This window comes from Zophobas morio, unplaced genomic scaffold, assembly GCF_036711695.1.
Source record: "Zophobas morio isolate AGI-343-1 ecotype UQ-CSIRO unplaced genomic scaffold, CSIRO_AGI_Zmor_V1 ptg000009l, whole genome shotgun sequence".
NCBI lineage: Eukaryota > Metazoa > Arthropoda > Insecta > Coleoptera > Tenebrionidae > Zophobas > Zophobas morio.
In genome coordinates this window covers 6,204,451-6,224,002 of record NW_026972114.1, presented here as the reverse complement: position 1 = coordinate 6,224,002, position 19,552 = coordinate 6,204,451, and the positions used below count along the sequence as shown (strand labels likewise).

General features: G+C 34.8%; 4 protein-coding genes across 4 annotated transcripts in view; all 4 read left to right on the top strand.

Moving 5' to 3' along the window:
• Nucleotides 1–19,552, top strand: part of LOC135125784 (metabotropic glutamate receptor 2-like) — a 1,169,526-nt gene that overhangs the window by 428,728 nt on the left and 721,246 nt on the right. The gene's annotated exons all lie outside the window — the stretch shown is intronic.
• LOC135125695 (uncharacterized) lies at nt 1,886–5,702 on the top strand. The gene is made up of 6 exons (XM_064051348.1): nt 1,886–1,982; nt 2,634–2,873; nt 3,018–3,236; nt 3,289–3,507; nt 3,640–4,283; nt 5,595–5,702. The coding sequence occupies exons 1-6, from the start codon at nt 1,886–1,888 to the stop codon at nt 5,700–5,702; spliced, it is 1,527 nt and encodes a 508-aa protein (XP_063907418.1).
• LOC135125694 (uncharacterized) lies at nt 9,194–9,643 on the top strand. Its single transcript, XM_064051347.1, has one exon. The coding sequence runs from the start codon at nt 9,194–9,196 to the stop codon at nt 9,641–9,643; it is 450 nt and encodes a 149-aa protein (XP_063907417.1).
• Nucleotides 11,306–11,716, top strand: LOC135125693 (uncharacterized). Its single transcript, XM_064051346.1, has one exon. The coding sequence runs from the start codon at nt 11,306–11,308 to the stop codon at nt 11,714–11,716; it is 411 nt and encodes a 136-aa protein (XP_063907416.1).

Sequence of the window (19,552 nt, the reverse complement as noted above, 5' to 3'; positions counted from 1 at the left end):
CGTCATCGATGGCGCCTATTATTAAACTAACTTTATCTTCGTCTTGGAGAGGTATTTTAAGTTTGTTAATTAAGGCGAGTTTTTGAAATGTGTACTCGTACAGAGTTTGACCCGACTGAGGAACACACGCCATCATTTCTTGTATTAATTTATACAAATTCCGCTTAGGGCGAAAATTTTGTCGCAACATAACTTTCCACTCATTCCACGTAAAAAGTCGTGTAGGTAATGCCCGATACCAGACCTCAGCAGGTCCTACCAATTTATTGAGGGCCAAATGACAGATCGTTTTGTCATCCCACCGATAAATGTGCGCAAATTCATCGACAGAGTCTAGCCACTCTTCGATATTATGACAAAGGGGGTTAAATTCTCCAATGACAGCATTCACTCCAGGAGTAACACTTACCGTCTGAGTACCTTCTCTTACCCCCAGATTTTCACCAAGTTTGCTCATACCCTCAACAATTGCCTCGCCCAAACGGGACACAGTTTCGCTAATTCCGAAGCGGCTCCTGCGTTCCCGGCGCCGACTGCGTCGCTCTGTCGCTGACTTTGACCGACCTTTTCCTTTGGGACCATGACGATGGGACGGGCCTTGTTCTCCAGGTCCGGTTCCCTGGTCGCCACTTCGACTTCGAGTGCGACTACGACGACGACTTCGTCGATGACGTTTCTCCTTAGCACGCCTAGGTTCGTCATCAACCTCAGGTGTTCGTTCTTGTTTTTTCGGCATGGTCGTACTTTCGCGTTCAGAACAACCACAAACTATCACAAAGCACTAACTTATAATCTGTTGTCAGGTCTTTTATCCCACTTCTGATGTTAGCTTGTTTTTCCCCAAATTTAGAAAAACACAGCGTCCAAAACAAATTCTTTATTCTTTTACTACGTATCCCGTACAAGCTCAGCTACTGAATGACGCCTCCACCAGTCCGTGGTAGTTTCCTTGCATGCCTCTTGACCTCGCACCGCTTCTCATATTCCCAATCGCACGATGCTCAGCACAAGCTCAGCCTTGAGTGGCGACGTCCAGCATAAGCGGCGCTAACATTTATAATGGGGTGCAGGGCGCGAAGCGCCCGTGTGTACATTAAAAAGTCGACATTACCCCTCCACGCGTTGGAGACTATAAAAATTAGGTCATGCTAACAACGGGTGCAATTTTTGTATATTTATATCTATTTTTCTTGGTGCGAGTTCATTTGCGCCAAGATGGCCCGCGTCAAGATGGCTTGCGCCAAAGTGTACCTGCGCCAAGTTGGCTTTGCGCCAAAATGTCTCGCGCCAAGTCGGCCGCGTCGAATTGTCCTAGACCGATTTTTGATGTATACTTGCAGTGTTTTTCTGTGTCATTTATGAAGACTATTAAAAGAAATGGCCCTAAGGCTGTGCCCTGGCTAGCACAGTCTGTTTGCGTCCGGAAAGATTGAATCCATCTACTTATAAGTTATATAAGTAACACGAAGCTGTGTTAAAATTCGTTTTTTGTACGATAAAATAGTTTTTTTGTTATCAGTCTAAACTTTACGTACTATATTATACCTGTTTTAAATCTCATAAAAATCCCTTCAAAAATACCTGAGTTATTACACCCGAAAATGTTACGTGGGACACCCGGTATATTTTACAGAAGAATTCTCGTGTGTCATTATTTTTCGTTATTTGCCAGTTATTTACAACTTTCGGTTAAAGTTTGGTCACCCATACCATCAGAATACATTGTGTTCACAAAATTTACCAAAGTAAGCCAATATAGTGTCAAGATTACGGTGGACACGGTTGGAATACAGGAGAATAAAAGCACTCAGGCCAGAGATACCGCTATAAAGCTCGTTTTAAGCTCATTATTTTCGGGCATAAAGTTTAATCAAAACTAATTAGGATGTACAAATTCATCAAGGTCTGCTGTGTGGTGAGCACTACGACAACTAGATTTAATAGGCTGATAATTGTAAAGAGGTGTCAGAACATGAGCGTCCGTGCATGAACTAATTAATGTATATTATAACGTAATTATTACTTCTCAAGCACAAGTTTGCATAATATATTATAATAACATCCATTTGGAGAGTGGCTAATTTCAAGTTTGCTAGAAGTTTGATGGTTGCTAAAGTGAAACAGTAGCTCATTCATTTCTTCTATGAAACTAATAGATTAATTATTGTCAAATTTTAGGTGTGTTTTGAGAATATTGTATAGACGGTAAAACACTAACCAAAATTTGTTTGATCACCACGATCGGACAGCAGACGGTTTGATCTCCAAATTGTCTAAGTAAATCCTGAAATTTTGCACACTGTTCAAATTTAGAATTTTTCTGCTCAAAATACCCACACTAAAGATTAAGATACAGGTTAACAATTTAAATTTAATTGTTGGAGGAGTTTACATTCCCCCTACATCTGATATTAACATTTATCGGAACCACGTGGCCGATTTAGAATCTATATTTAATCAATTTCCTGATTTTGCATATGTTATAGCCGGTGATTTCAATCTTCCACAACTTATCTGGAGTAATGACAGTTGTACCAATAGTGAATTAATGGGTTCTTCGAGGGATTATTTTGATGTGATGAATAACATAAATCAAGTAAACAATATTCCAAATAATTGAAACGTGTTTTTAGATCTCGTTTTTACGAACATTCGTGATTTGCAAGTTTCATCCGCAGTCGATCCTATTTTTGCTGAAAGCTATCATCATATTCCTTATTCGTGGTCTATTTTTTATATTCCGTCTTCAAAAAAATTATCTTCACAAGCCAATGTATTTGATTTTGCTAACGGTGATTTTCAACAGTTAAATTACTTTTTAGCCTCTATTAATTGGGTCAATCTTTTTTCTGGTCTTGAATTAGATGATATGGGTACTGCTTTTTATAATGTTTTTTTTTTTGGAATGGACACATATATTCCTAAGAAAAGGGCACAATATTTTTCATCAACTTATCCCCGATGGTTTAATAAAGAGTTAAAAGATTTGTGTCGCCTTAAGAAAATTGCCCATTCAGTCTTTAAGAAATCTGGCAGATATGATGGCTATGAATATTTTAAAATCTTAAGGACCCACTGTAAAGAACTTAACGAAAATCTATATAATTCCTACCTTTCTAAAGTCAGCAACAGCATTACGAATAATCCACAGTTCTTCTGGAAATTCATTAATGATAGGAAAAAAAGTAGTGGTATTCCTTGTGAAATGCAATATTTCCAGAAGTTTGCCAAAACTGGCACTGAAATTTCCAATTTGTTTGCGGAGTTTTTTTTCCTCGGTTTACGTAGAAGACGCCAACAATGATTTTGATCAAGAATTTGATGGTATAAATGAAGTACCTGATTCTGGACTGAAAGTTGAGTTATCAGAAGTTTTTGAAAATATCGCTCGTCTTAAACATTCTTTCCATCCTGGAGCTGATGGCATTCCAAACGTTCTGCTGAAGAACTGCATTTACACAATTACAATGCCCTTGTGTGAACTTTTCAAAGTGTCTTTGTCTCAGGGTAAATTTCCTAAGGCCTGAAAAAATAGTTACGTTACACCTATTTTTAAATCTGGGGATCGTAATAAGATCGACAATTACAGAGGTGTTTGCAATCAGTCTACCATTCCTAAAATATTTGATTCCATTGTAGCCAAACAATTGGAATGGATTTCTTCTTCTATCATCTCCATCAAACAACACGGTTTCCGCAAACAAAGATCTACTAGTACTAATTTAATGGAATATTATTGTTATTTAAATGAAGCTTTTGATAAAAAACTACAAGTGTATTCCGTGTATACTGATTTTTCAAAAGCCTTTGATAAGGTAAATCATAGGTTATTATTCTGTAAATTGCGTCACTTAGGGTTTAACAATAATACCGTTAAATGGTTAACATCATTCCTGTCGGAAAGATCACAGCAAGTTAGGATTGGTAGTTACATGTCGTCTCCTTATTTGGTTCCATCAGGCGTACCTCAAGGGTCGCACTGTGGACCAATTTTGTTTTTACTGTTCATTAACGATTTAATGCGTGGCTTTCGTTACTCCAATTTTCTGTTGTATGCGGACGATTTGAAAGTATTTAAAACTGTTAGTTCCGTGAAAGATGCACTTGAATTACAATCAGATCTTAATATATTATACGATTGGACAGAAAACAACTTATTGCCTTTGAATGTTAACAAGTGTCTTATTATATCATTTCTTAATATCAAACTGAGGGTGAACTTAGACTATTATTTGGGTAATTCTATCTTGTCTCGTGTTGAGGAAGTCAAAGATTTAGGTGTGGTTTTCGATTCTAGATTAACATTTAAGAATCATTATTATTTTATTTTTAATAAATCAATACGGATTCTTGGGCTCATTTGGAGGCATTGTCAACATTTTTCGATTTCGACCCTTAAAATATTATACTTTTCTCTTCTTCGATCTCACCTAGTTTATTGTTCTTCCATATGGTATCCTAATTATAAAACAGATTGTGATTTATTGGAAAGAGTACAGAAAAAATTCCTTCGCTTATTAGAATTTAAACTTGGTCGAACTCATATACAGGGTAATTACACTTGGGTAATGTGTAATTTTCATATCAATTCACTCGAAACTCATCGCATAATTTCCGATATTTCATTTCTTCGAGGACTTATTAATGGTGAGATAGACAATGCCTGCTTACTAGAAAAACTATATTTCATTGTGTTGCCTGCTGATAGCAGATTGACTCGCAAACTGCGTTTAAAAATTTGATCAGGAATCTAAGCTATTTTGTAAATTCTTAATTAATAATTTTTAATTTTATTTTGCACGTATTTATTTACTATTTAATATTTAGTATACATATTTAGTTTTATAAGTTTGTTTCTTGTATTATTAATAATTTAATTAATATTGTAATAGGGGTATCCCGTTAATAAATATTCTATTCTATTCTATTCTACAATGTACAGTATACACTATAAATTACATATTAATACAGCTATTTTGGTTTTCGGGTAGGGTAGTTCAATGGAACGAAAAATAATAAGACTACCATAAAAACACTGTTTGAAATATATTTATGTTTAGAATTTACGTTCGCTATCTTACTTAATCAGTTTTAGTCCGTTTGAAAGCAAAGTAAAATGTATATATTTTTTTTATTTTCTAAACATACGTCATTCTTGTGCCTAAATTAAACTGATGAAAGAACTAATGTAATTTCATAAAAACTCTTCTATCTACACTGAAAGCTCCCATCATGTACAGCAGACAAAAAAACTCAACTTTAAAAACCGACATTAACTTAACGGTTTTTTACAAGCAATTAGCGGATCTAATTACGTTTCGTCCGGCTTAATGGAGCTCTTAAAACCCTTCTTCCTCCGAATCTGCAAAACACAAAAATCCAGCGATATGTTGTTACTAATTACGGGCACGATTTTCCACTTTTACAACCACTCTTCAGAACCAAAGCACTTTAAATGCAGTTTTGGTATTTAATTAGGGGATTTGCGTTTTCCTCCAAACACCTATTCGAATATTTAGCAGATATTTATGTGTTTTTAAGTGATTCCGACAGAGCAGTAGTTTTTTGTTTTCTTGATAGTGTTGATTACACAGCTCGACCCTTGGGATTTCGTTCGTGAAGTGATTTGTGCGTTGGTATGCTGCTTGCAAAACTTTCTGTTTCCTGGGGAATTTCGACCGTTGCGCTTAGAAAGCAGTTAAGCTTTTTAACATTTGTTTTGTTACAAACTGCTTTTAATTAAATTTGCTTTGAAAGTAGATGCGTATGTGAATTTTGTTATATTATAATCCTGTCGTAAGTGGGTGGATACGACGCAATAATTTCAGCAATTCATTTTTTTTTTTCTAACTTTGAGGTATGAGTATAATTTTTGTACATCTATATACTATTTCCAGCGATAGATTGGAAAATTTTGAATTCACAATCGCCAACCGGAGAATCCAAAATATACTAACATTATACGCTTAAAGCAGTTAAAGAGTTGTAGTTTAAGTTGGCAACCAACGTTCCTTTTCCCGCGCAACGAATTTCCTACGCCTCTATGCCTGCGCCAGTCGGCCGGTTTCGTTTAACCTGTGTTTTGGTCGATCAGCTAATTGACGTTAATTTAAAATTTTGGTTCAAAAAGTTAAAAAGTGTGTTTTTTGCGTTTAGCGTTTGTGTTTTTTTACTTGTTTTGATTTGTTAGGTATGATATTATAGACCTTTGTGCTGTTTTTTGTATAGTGGCTGAAGTTTGGACATTTTAGGTTAAGTTGTTTGTGTCAAAAAACGTTTCATATGGACCCCATGGGGGACATTACGAATAAAATTCATAATTACGCAAGAGTGAGTTGTTGATTTATTCTGTGCAATCATTATATACCATTATATTTTGTAGCCCTCTTCAACCCGGTGCAGTATGACTGTTGTTGACAACATCGTGGCACAGAAAATGATTGCCAATGCGTATTCATCTTTCAAGAAGGAAAATTTTAATTTAAGATGCCCTACAGAGGTTGTTACTTCAATATAAAGTACATACTGTTATTCGAAGTGTATGTTCCAGTATAGATAATATTGTCTGTTGGAAATAAATTGTGTTATTATTAAAAGTAATTTTACGTAGTTCAACATTATTTTCAAATTTCCTTATATTTCAAACATATTTCAAATAAAGCGCCTTTGGCACTACTTTTTATAGCGGTCTATTTGGTGACTTTTCTGTCAGCTAATCTATCGGTGGAAATACTATACCTGATCTTGTGTCCACAATGAATTCCACAGTTATTAAGACATGTACCGTGTGGTTGGCACCACTGATTTCAAAATGACATTATGTTAATCCTAAACATGTTCATCTGTCAGATATCTCACACTCACTCGAAACTGTTTGTGGTTAGTAGAACAGAAAATTATTTAATGTTAACAATTGTGGTAAACTGTGACAAACTTGCTTCAACGCTTCAACACAACTGAAAATTAAGTATTAATACAAAGAAGGGTTTAAATAATGCAAAACTGAAACAACTATGCACCAAACTTGTCGACATTTTTGTACGAGATAATTAGTAACAGTAAATCAGTAACTTTGTGCCGCCGTCGGTAGCTGTTGTTGAAAATGTTTACAAAGAACAAGTTATGACGCAAACTGAAACAGGTAGAGCCGAGTTTGTAGTTAGCTTTGGATTAAAATAGTGAGGGTTTTACTGTTGTATAAATGACATATAACGAAAATTTAAGCAGCGCTTCAGAGAAATGAACAAACGTTAGTAGTAGTTAACAAGTGCAAAAGGCCGTGTTAAGATGCTTACTTAAAAAGCAAGGAACCTTTGTTTTAGGCTTTTGTTTACGATCGTACATAAAATCGTAGAAGACAGTGATGTATTAGGCAATATATAAACAAATAACAACAATTAAGTAAATGTTAGTTCTGTGTTGTTCCCCGGTGACGTGGCCAACTCAAACAAATTTTCATTCCACTCTAATGTATTCGCCAAAACTGTATAAACATTGGTTTATTTGATAAGAAATTACACGAATTAAGGCAGATGTCTCAAATATTAACATACTCCCTCCCCAAGTTGAGGTACAAAGCTTGAATTTCGTATCTTACAAAGTTCTGTGTTATCAAAGACTGTAAATCATATTGTCAATTATACTTAAAGGTTCAGATTTCGTTTTGTCGAATCAATATTCGCCGTCACCAATTCAGGTATAGTGTAAACAAAATATTACGAGGTATACTAAGGATTACACACTATTTAATTTATTAATAGGACTGTTAATCTCTATTAAAAGACAAATAATTATCTAAACATAAGATGTGCCAGAAAAAGAAACACAAAAGACTTGTTTTGTGTATATGCCACGTGTTTCTTTTATTTGATACAACCGCCGTAATTTTTTTATTTTTAAAGATAAACATATAGTTCTTTGAGCAAATTTGTATCATTTTAAAAGATCTGAAATGTATGTGAATAAATGACATCAGCGTCAATTTTTCAAACTATTTACTAGATTGTCATCAATAAATATGAAGTTTTCGTCTATTTTATTGAATAAATTTTGAAGTATATTTTTAAGTATAAAAAATGAGGTTCTTAATTTGATCAGTAAAAAATTGTTCGAAGGCTATAAGTATAATCGGACAAATCCAGCTCTTTAAAAAAATTATAAAATTTGATTCTACAATTTTCGTTTTGTGATCATAGCTATAAAGTAAAAACCAGAGTCATAAATAACACCCCTTGTCCTTCAGCAGTAGGTAATAGCAATCTATAGCTCAAGTGTTTATTTATGTTTATACATCGAAAGAATGTCACGTAGAAGTTAGTTCGATTTAAATGGGTTTGTCTTCTCAAAACAGGACTAAAATTATTGATTAATCCACAGTCGAACAAAATGTTCTGAATATTATAATTATTATTTTTTATTCTTCACATTTTCGAGAACATGTGGTGACCCGTTCTTAATTTGACCAATAAAAAATGTGTGATGACGTCATCAACATGGATAATTCTAGTGACAGCATAAAAGAAAAGTAGTCACATCGTTATACCAATGCAAGAAAAAAAAAGGAAAGGGCCAAGTTAGGTATTGAACCATAATCACATTACCGCCGTTCGCCATTATCTCGAATACACTCACTGCGCTACGGAGACGTACGAACCGTGTCGGGAATAAAACGTTATTATAACTTGCAAATGTTTTTGCGACAATTTGAACGTTTACAAAAAAAATTAAACTGGATTCCTACACTGCAACTATATGATTTTGCATATTTTGTGTAACATTCAAATCATTTTAGAATACCTTTCATTAAAATGACGTCATCAAATTGTTGGTGGGGATGATTAGCCAAATTTTGGTTACCCTTTAACCATCTACATGATATTCCTAACATACATACAAAATTAGAAAACAATCGTTCCAGCAGTTTCGAAGATTACGTGTTTAATAATACTGGATAATACAGACAGACAGACAGACGGAAACGCGATACTGCATGTTTCGTACTGTAGGGATCATGAAACGTAGAGAAAACATAAAAGTGACTGTCGCTTAAACTCGGGAAGTAAAAAACAATACACTGACTGACTTATTGATCTCGAAGGACGAAAAAGAACTAAAAAAGACGAATAGGACGAAACGGTCCAGAAAGGACGAAAAGGTCCAAAAAGGACGAAAGGGACGAAAAGGTTCAAGAAGGATGACAAAGGACGAAAAAGGATGGAAAGGACGAGAAAATAGGAAAAGAACGAAAAAGGACGACAAGGGCGAAAAAGACGAGAAAGGACGAAAAAGGAAGAACAAGACCGAAAAAGGACGAAGGACGAAAAAGGACGAAAGACGAAAGAGGACGAAAAAGGACGAAAAGGAGGAAACAGGATGGAAAAGGACGATAAAGGACGAAAAAGGACGAACAAGGACGAAAGAGGACGAAAAAGGACGAAGGACGAAAACGGACGAAAAAGAGCGAAAAGGACGAAAAGGACTAGAAAGGACGAAAAGGATGGAAAAGGACGAAAAAGGACAACTAAGAACGAAGAAGGACGGAAAGGGACGAAAAAGGACGAAAAAAGATGAAGAGGGCGAAAAAGGACGAAAAGTACGAAAAAGGACGAACAGCACGAAAAAGACGAAAAAGGACGGAAAGTAAGTAAGTAAGTAAGTAGTTTATTTACGGAATAGAACTTTCCATTAGTACAATAAAATAATAAATAATAAGATCTTACCAACGAGAAATTAGGAAAAAGACGAGATGGGACGAAACATACGAAAAAGGACGAAAGACGAAGAAGGACGAAAAAGGACGAAAAAGGACCAAAAAGACGAAAAAGGACGAAAAAGGACGAAGGACGAAAAAGTTCGAACAAGAACGAAAAGGACGAAAAGGACGAGAAAGGACGAAAAGGTCGGAAAAGGACAACTAAGAACGAACAAGGACGAAAAAGGACCAAAAAGGACGAAACAGGACGAAAAAGGACTAAATGGATGAAAACGGACGAAAAGGTCGAAAAAGTACGAAGGACGAAAAAGGGCGAAAAAGGACGAAGAAGGACGAAGGACAAAAAAGGACAAAAATGGACGATGGACGAAAAATGAGGAAAAAGGACGAAAAACCCGAAAAAGACGAGACGGTACGAAACATACGAAAAAGGATGGAAAGGACGAAAAAGGACGAAAAAGGACAAAAAAGGACGAATGGGACGAAAATGGACGAACAGGACGAAAAAGGACGAAGAGGGCGAAATAGGATGGAAAAGGACGATAAAGGACGAAAACGGACGAAAAGACGAAAAAAGACGAAGGACGAAAAAGGACGAAAAAGGACGAAAAAAGATGAAGAGGGCGAAAAAGGACGGAAAGGGCGAAAAAGGACGAAGAGCACGAAAAGGGACGGAAAGGACGAGAAATTAGGAAAAAGACAAAAAAATACGAAAAAGGACGAAGGACGAAAATGGACGAAAAAGAACGAAAAGGACGAAAAGGACTAAGAAGGACGAAAAAGACGGAAAGGACGAAAAGAACGGAAAAGGACGAACAAGGACGAAAAAAGATAAAAAAAGACGAAAAAGGACAAAATGGACGAGAAAGCATGAAGAGCACGAAAAAGGGCGAAAAACAACGAAGGACGAAAAAGGATGAAAAAGAACGAAATGGACGAACAGGACGAAAAGGATGGAAAAGGACGAAAAAGTACGAAATATACGAAGAGAACGAAAAGGATGGAAAAGGACGAAGAGGATGAGGAAGGACGAAGGACGAAAAAGGACGAAAAAGGACGAAAAAGGACGAAGGACGAAAATGTACGAAAAAGAACGAATAGGACGATATGGACGAGAAAGAACGAAAAGGACGGAAAAGAACGGAAAAGGACGAAAAAGGACAACTAAGAACGAACAAGAATGAAAAAGGGCGAAAAGGTCGAAAAAGTCCGAAGGACGAAAAAGGACGAAAAAGGACTAAGAAGGACGAAGGACAACAAAAGACGAAAAAGGATGATGGACGAAAAAGGACGAAAAGGACGAAAGAGGACGAAGGACGAAAAAGACGAAAAGGACGAAAAAGAACGAAAAAAGATGAAGAGGGCGGAAAAGGACGAAAAGGGCGAAAAAGGACGAAGAGCACGAAAAAGACGAAAAAGGACGGAAAGGACGAGAAATTAGGAAAAAGACGAAAAAATACGAAAAAGGACAAAGGACGAAAATGGACGAAAAAGAACGAAAAGGACGAAAAGGACTAAGAAGGACGAAAAGGACGAAAAATACGAAGAGAACGAGAAGGATAGAAAAGGACGAAAAGGATGAAAAAGAACGAAATGGACGAACAAGACGAAAAGGATGGAAAAGGACGAAAAAGGACGAAAAAGGACGGAAAAGGACGAAGGACGAAAATGTACGAAAAAGAACGAATAGGACGAAATGGACGAGAAAGGACGAAAAGGACGGAAAAGAACGGAAAAGGACGAAAAAGGACAACTAAGAACGAACAAGAACGAAAAAGGGCGAAAAAAGACGAAATGTATGAAAAAGGGCGAAAAGGTCGAAAAAGTCCGAAGGACGAAAAAGGACGAAAAAGGACGAAGAAGGACAAAGAACAACAAAGGACGAAAAAGGATGATGGACGAAAATGGACGAAAAGGACGAAAGAGGACGAAGGACGAAAAAGGACGAAAAGGATGAAAAATGACGAAAGACGAAAAACGACGAAGAAGAACGATAACAACTAAAAGGACGAGAAAGGACGAAAAGGGCGGAAAAAGACGAAAAATTATTGAATTATTATTATTGAATTATTAACTTTATTGGTGTATAAGACATAAAACATGTTTTACACAAGTCACAAAAACCATTATAAACTTAAATACACTACATTATAGTTCACATTAAACATCATAATATAAAATACACATACATTAAAACATAATATAAATCAAGAATAACTATGGAATTGAAAGAGACGAACTACTGTCATCAGTTAAAAAATCAATGTATACTTGTCCAAAAGGTATAAGGTTATATGACCATCATAAAAGTAATTGACCGCAAATAAATACCCCCTTTGTGTGGTTCGCACTAAGCTTACCGGTTGGCAATAAATCGTCTTCTAAACATTTCTTGCTCACATTTAACAGGGCCGGCTTTCAAAGCGAGTGGTTATTTCGAAACCCTCAGCGGCTGCAGGTAGTAAAGAAATAGTGGAGTGGTGGATTTTCATAGTTAGTGAAAGCCGCCCCTGAACGAAACCACAACAGCCGGTCGAGCTGCAGTGGACACGTTATTTACGACCATAAAACCTTTTCTATTGTAAACAACTTAACTTCGACACAATGGGATGATTTTATGATGGCCATATAACCTTATAGCTCTTGGTCCACTATAGTTATAGTATGTCTTGAATTTCAAATATGCTTTCAATCTAGGCTTAAAGCGAATAAGTGGCATATCTTTCAATTCCAACGTTAGAATATTATAAAATTTGATACCATGATACGCAATACCGGTTCTAGAGCAAGTTAATCTCAATTTCTTTTGACAAATATTTTTCTCATATCTAGTACTATAATAATGGATATCACCATGTACTTCATATAAGTTAATATTTTGTTTAACGTAGAGTAAAGACTGATAAATAAATAAACTCGGCACAGCTAAGATATTTAATTCATTATAAACCCACCTACAGTCTTCTCGATAGCCCAAGCCCCTTGTAATTCTAACTGCTCGACGTTGCAGTCGGAATAGTCTGTGACAAATAGGAGAGTGATCCCAGACCAAGATTCCATATGACAAATGCGATTGAATTAAAGAAAAGTAAGCTAACTTGACTGTTTCAAGAGGAATTACGTTTACAAGGTTCCTCAAAGCAAAAATGCCTTTACATAATTTATTCGCTACAGCTTCACCATGTTCAGCCCAGCTAAGCCTGCTATTTTATGTGAATACCCAAAAATTTGGTGCTGTTTAAACTATTGCTGGAATTATCATTATTTTTTAAGGTAAACCACATCTTAATTAATTTTCTATCATTCAGAGTTAGCTTGTTGGCTAGAAACCAGGTTTTTGCCTTCAAATGTGACTCATTATAAACCGACTGTGAACCGTTTTCCTCATCTACCGCATTCACTAGGGTGGTATCATCTGCAAATTGAATGGACTGACACGATACATTCGAGGAAAAGTCATTTACATACACTAGAAATAGAAGAGGCCCCAAGACTGAGCCTTGTGGCACTCCATGATGTAAGGGTAGAGTTTTTGAGTTTAATTTAAACCAGTTTACAAACTGACGTCTATTCTCTAAAAAGGATCGCAACAGTTGGCAAGCGTTCTGATCTAAATGATATTTTTCCAGCTTCTCTATAAGGATGTCACGGGAGACACAGTCAAATGATTTTGATAGGTCTAGGAACATTGCGGCACTATGTTTTTTATTTTCAAAATTATCATAAATTATATTTGTGAAAGCTAATATAGCATCAATGGTAGTTCTTTTCTTTCTAAATCCGAATTGGTCCCCAGAAAAATAGTTGTTTTCTTCAAAAAACGAATTAAGTTGAACACCTTTTCAAAAATCTTTGAGAAAGTCGGTAATATAGATATCGGCCTGTAATTGTTCAGATCATTTTTGGAACCGTTTTTATAGACTGGAATCACTCTGGCTACTTTCAGGCAGTCCGGATATACAGACAATGAAATACATAAATTTATTAATTTTACAAGTGGACTCATTAATTATATCAGTTACAGATTTTATGATATTTACATTAATATTATAAGTGTCCATGACATTGTTATTCTTTAAGTTGTTAATTAAATCTCGAACTGATATACTAGATATCTGAGAAAATGAAAAGTAACTTGAGGTTTCTTTTGGGTAATAACGTAGTACCTCAATCGGATTTATATCAGTTGTTTCGGCTGAATTCCCTAGTTTTAATGGAATCGAGGTAAAAAACGTATTAAATTCATTACTAGTTAATTGAAAGTCATTTTCATTACAGTGTTTTATTTTATTGTTATTGCATTTTTGATTAATGATTTTCCAGGCCGCTCTTGATTTATTACTGGCATTATCGATAATTTTTTTATTATAATAAATTTGTTTTTCTTTTATTTTACTTTTGTAAAAAGGACGACTAAGGACGAAGAACGACGAAAAAAGACGGGAAAAGACAAAAAAGAACGAAAAAAAGACCAAATAGGACAAAAAATACGAAGAAGACGAAAAGGACGAAAAAGCACAAAGGACGAAAAAGGACGAAAAAAACGAAAAGGACGACATGGACGAGAAAGGATGAAAAGGATCGAAAAGGACGAAAAAGGACTATAAGTACGAAAAAAGACGAAGGACAAAAAAGGACGAAAAAAGACGAAAAAGGACGGAAAGGATGGGAAATTAGGGAAAGGACGAAAAGGACGGAAAAGGACGAAGAAGGTCGAAAAGAACGAAAAGGACGAAAAGGGCGGAAAAGAACGAAATGGACGAAAAAGGACGAAAAGGACGAAGTAGGTCATGAAAATGTACTACCTCTCAGTGTTGACCTTTACTAAATGCTCAATGATGCATAACAAAGACCACACGCATCTCTATAACTGGTTGCCTAAATGCTTCATATCTTATTAAAAAAAAAACGAATTCAATAAAATAAACAGAAACAAATTTATTGCAGTAAAACATCATAGTAATGTTCACCATTTTACTCAAGGCACGTTCACTCTTTTTTTGATTTAAAAAATGTTTTGTAATCCTTTCGTCAATACCCATTGTTCAATTTCATGTTGCAACAGAAACTCCTGACTGCTGAAGAAATGTTATCAAAAATATTTGCCGATTTTGCTCAAGTCGTCTCAAATTATAGACAACCTCCTCAGATGCTCAAGCTCTTCCAGAAAATTTTCCTTTGTCGGCACCGCCAGTTCGAACACATCTATTGATTACATCTCTAATATAAGCCCCTAACAATGTTTGTTGCGTTATTAAAGCACGGCATTTGGCCAGATATTCTTGTTTACAAGCGGTTACAGAATACACAAACTCTTCGTTTACGAATGTCCCATTGCGATAACAAGACATAACAATGAAGGTGTCTTGCTCAACAGAATAAACCATTTTCACGGTCTTCGCTTCCCAACACAAAAACAAAATTTTCGTACGCAACGATTGGATCAACGAGAATTACTGTAATTCACACTTGATAACGTTAAAACAATAAAACGATGACTTTGAATGACAGGTTACAAATGACATTAATGACAAGTGAGAACTGTCATAATAAGGCATAATTTCAGCGAAGTAGAATTTTTGAAATCCTTGGCCAACTACGTCCTTAGAATCACGTAGTCATTTATAAAAACCCTGTATATTACAAGTTAATAACAATGTATTTAAAAATTGGAGAGCCAGAGGCCGTTTTCGATCCTACTCTTCAACTTTAATATGTCACGGAAGTGAGACCATATTACGTAGTAAGAAGAACATTGTTTATTAAACAAATTAATTTGAGATAGTTCTACACGTTTCAGTCTGTAAGTTGCTGGCAGGCAGTAATATTTATTTGAGTATCATCAATTATTTTATAGTAAATGGATATTATTAATTTTTAAGTGGGAAAATTCAACACCTTAAACACTAATAAAATGAAAAAAATTAATCGAAATTCAAACATTTTCGGCAATATTTTGGAGAGAAAATATGAAACTACTTAAATACTTGCCTTTTTGTGATATGCCAGATGATATCGCTTCATATTGTAAAATTTTGGCTTTAACTCAGTTCTTCATACAATATTTTCTAATTCTTAGAATAAACGTTGCGTTTGTATCTTTTGTAACATGTAGGTGTATCACGAACTAATACGTAAATCCAAACAACCGAGAAGTAATCTTAAATGACATGGTGCCATGTCTACTGTAATTTACGGTCAAGCAGAAAATAATGGCTGCGACATTCGGCATCAACACGAAATCTGCAATGGCTTTGATCTTGAAAGGATATGTGTGACATTAGGAGCAGTCTACGTAGACAGAAATTGATTAAGACGTTCTGACTGAAATCGTTGGATCGTTCTAATGCCATTTGATATAGAAACATTTCAAACAGAAGTTTAGTCAGTCTATTCACTTAGAACCGTTTTTTGATAAAGCAAGGAACAAGACAAAAAACAATAGTAAAACACAGCTTTAGGTTGATTCGATTCTCAGCTTGTCGGTGGAATACAAAAGATGTCTGCTCCACAAGATGTAACAAATAACCGTAAAATCAAAATAACGTAAAATGTAATAAAAAACCACTTTGATGTTTCCGTTCGATCCCACATTCTTAATTTATTTGTCGGCTGATTTGATTACTGTATTTAGTCGAAAAAAGGTTTTGCTGTTTATCGAAAAATTAATAAACTCCGCCGGCTAATAGACATTCAGTGGGTTATTTTGGCTTGGATGATTATTATTCCAAGTGAAATTTTTATTCTGAGCATCGACGGAATACTAATCATTTTTACAGCTGAAATGCTTCGTGAACTGGATGCAATTACGAACAAAGATTGTGGAGTATTTATAAAAGTTTGTTATGCTTCTTTCCAGCCAAACTGGAGCACAAAAAGCTTCTTTTTTTTCAATAATGCCGTAATTGTTATTCTTTGTCTGGTGGGTTTTTGGCATTGCTTGAAACGTTATATTATAATGTTGTTTTTTAGTGGTCGAGGTTAATGGCATTAATTATAAGCTGAGTTAATAATAGGATTTTTATGTCTTATAAGTTCGTTTGTTTGGTTTAACGAGCTACACAACAGTAAAAATAAAAAAAAACACACCTTACTAGTAACATGCTCCCGAACTGATTTCTTCATGAGTAATATAAATATAATATATATAATATCTTATGATGTGGTGAAGTCGTAGTTGTTTGTAGTGGGACAAGAAAGATCAGTAGCTCAACAATATTAATAATTGTGACCAACTAGGCACACTAACCTGATGGTCATTATGAAGCTCATAAGTGAAAGAGGATAATTATTAATCTAATTATGGTATTTATTATGAAGAAAAATTTGTTATATCAAAAACAAGAAAATTTAACTACATATTAGTAAAATTAATTCTTTGCTTGTATTTCTCATAGTAAGAACATGATTTTGAGATGTCACTCAAATTCGTTTCAGCAACTTTTTCCTTATTTTACTTCTATATAGACTTCGGGTGCTATATTGCAATGACCCAAACGATCGTCGGAAGCAATGTCCTGTATATTGTCAGGGTTTTGGATGATCCACTAAACTTGGTATTCCTCCAAACGTATTAATACAGACTTGTAAATTTACAGACGGCTATCACAGTAACATTAAATACACCCTTGACTCGTTGATTATTTAAATATACCGGATTGCAGTTTCTACAATTGTTTGCATTTTAACACAAACTAAGAGCTTCACAAATAAATCATTGTACGATACACGTTTATATGGGGTACCTATCACTAAAACTTACGTGATAGAACCACTCTACTTATCGCCTCGTAATGACACTTCAATGGTCAACAGAAACATCAACAGCAACGAATAATCAAATGTATTTTACGTCGAACATAATATTAAGACCCTAGAGATTATTCCTGTAAAACCAACGCCGTTTTATTATGATTTTAACGATGGGGACAAGCGTGATATATAGTCGTCGTTTCCGCGTAGTGTCTGTCAGTTTTCTTATTGAATTTGTCGTTTATGACTGGAAAAGAATAGAAAAAAATTTATTCAAGAAAGGTTCTCTAGTTTACGACTTTGAAAAACTCGGGCTCCAACTAAATATCATGATCTTTTTCTTTACTTCTGTTTCTTTCTTTGTATATACATTATATTAACAATCTCAATCAGTAAATATTCGTTATGTATAAAGATTTATAATGGGTATTCGACTGGTAGAGCAAGGACGTTCCGATGATGTTTGCAATTTTTTTGATGCCCTACCCGTCTAGCTAAATATTGTGGTAATGGATTTGTACAACAATTTCATAATAGTTAAGTTAAGTAAAGAAGTAAAATATGTTACAGAACTCATTAGTTTACTGTTTATTATTTTCTACCATTTACTACTCTTATTCTAAGTCTACGCTAATATGTTCAACTTTGAATTAACTTCAATTAATTAAATGAAGCTACGGTCACTTTCTGCTAAGTTGTTATTGGAAGAGTTAAACTAAAATTACGTTAATCCTCAAGGGCACTTCTGTTTTTTTATGGGTTGCTAGCAAAGATCGCTTCATCTTTAACGTTTATCGTATCTATAATTTACGTAGGCCTGCGGACAGCTGCCTCTATAAACAGTCTAGTACGTTTTATCTCATAAAATCCAACTCATTTAGTTTTAGGAGAGACCCCTAAAAACTTTTGTCTGCGGTAATAATCTTGCGTATTTGTAACATTTTCTTTTGCTTGTGGTGGATTAGAAACTAAGTGCTTTAAAATTGTTTTAAAAGAGTAAGTACGGTCTACTGCTTCAACTTTGTTACAGCCAGAAACTAGTATCAACACTGAAATATTAATGAAAACAAAAATAAATAGCAAATTCTATTTTTTATTTATTGAAACTGACTTCACATTATATATCGAAAAAATGTTCTTTTAGTAATTTTGAAACCCTCGAAACCCGGTAGTGGTCTACTTTGTGTTACATTGTTAGTATCATAATTAAAATTTTATTTCCACTAAAACTTTAATTACGTCGTTTTTAGAAAGTTATGTAGTAAATCTTATTTTAAATGCATATTAAACGTCAGGTTACCCTTAGTTTAACATTCTATAGTCAGAAGAACACGTTATGTGCACCCACGACGTTGAATACATTTTAAAGTTTATATTAAAAAAAAAATGTATGTGCTTATTTTGTAAATTTCTTGTTTTTTCTTCTTCTAATACGTTCTCGTTTCCATCTGTTTGTGTACCGTGTGGTGGCGGTTGAAGTAGATTTATTACTATAAAATTTTATCTATACTTTAGGATTATTATGGCAATGGTAGAGAGCTAAAATCTGTTTATTCATTGTTTCAAAAGTCAGTGAATTCAGTGTATAAGATCACATCCTCTCTTATTTTAGACGTGAGACCAAGTACCCTACTTTTAAATTTAGGCATACAGGCTGTTCTGTAAATTTAAACCATTTAATTGTACCGTTTATCTCAATATCAATTTCTAACATTCTTTTTTTTAGTTTTCGAATATGGATACTGATCTCATGATAACAAAAGGAAAAGAGAGAGTAGAAAGGATGTATTCAAAAGAATTAACAGGCTAATAAGAACCCCGAGCAAAAATAAAGGGGGAAGTGGAAAATAAAGTGGATAAACACAAATGATGATGGGGTTAATGTAGACCTAAAAACCATAGCAACAAGACCAGAAAAATATGAAGAGGTAATCGTGACATTGAGAAATGAAAAGAATGATTTCAATTTAAAACAAGAGAACAAACACGTGCAGAACGATATAATCAATATGAGAGAGAAAACTAGGGACATAGAAAAAGGTAGAACAAGACACTAGAATTGAGACACAAACAACACAATAGGAGTTC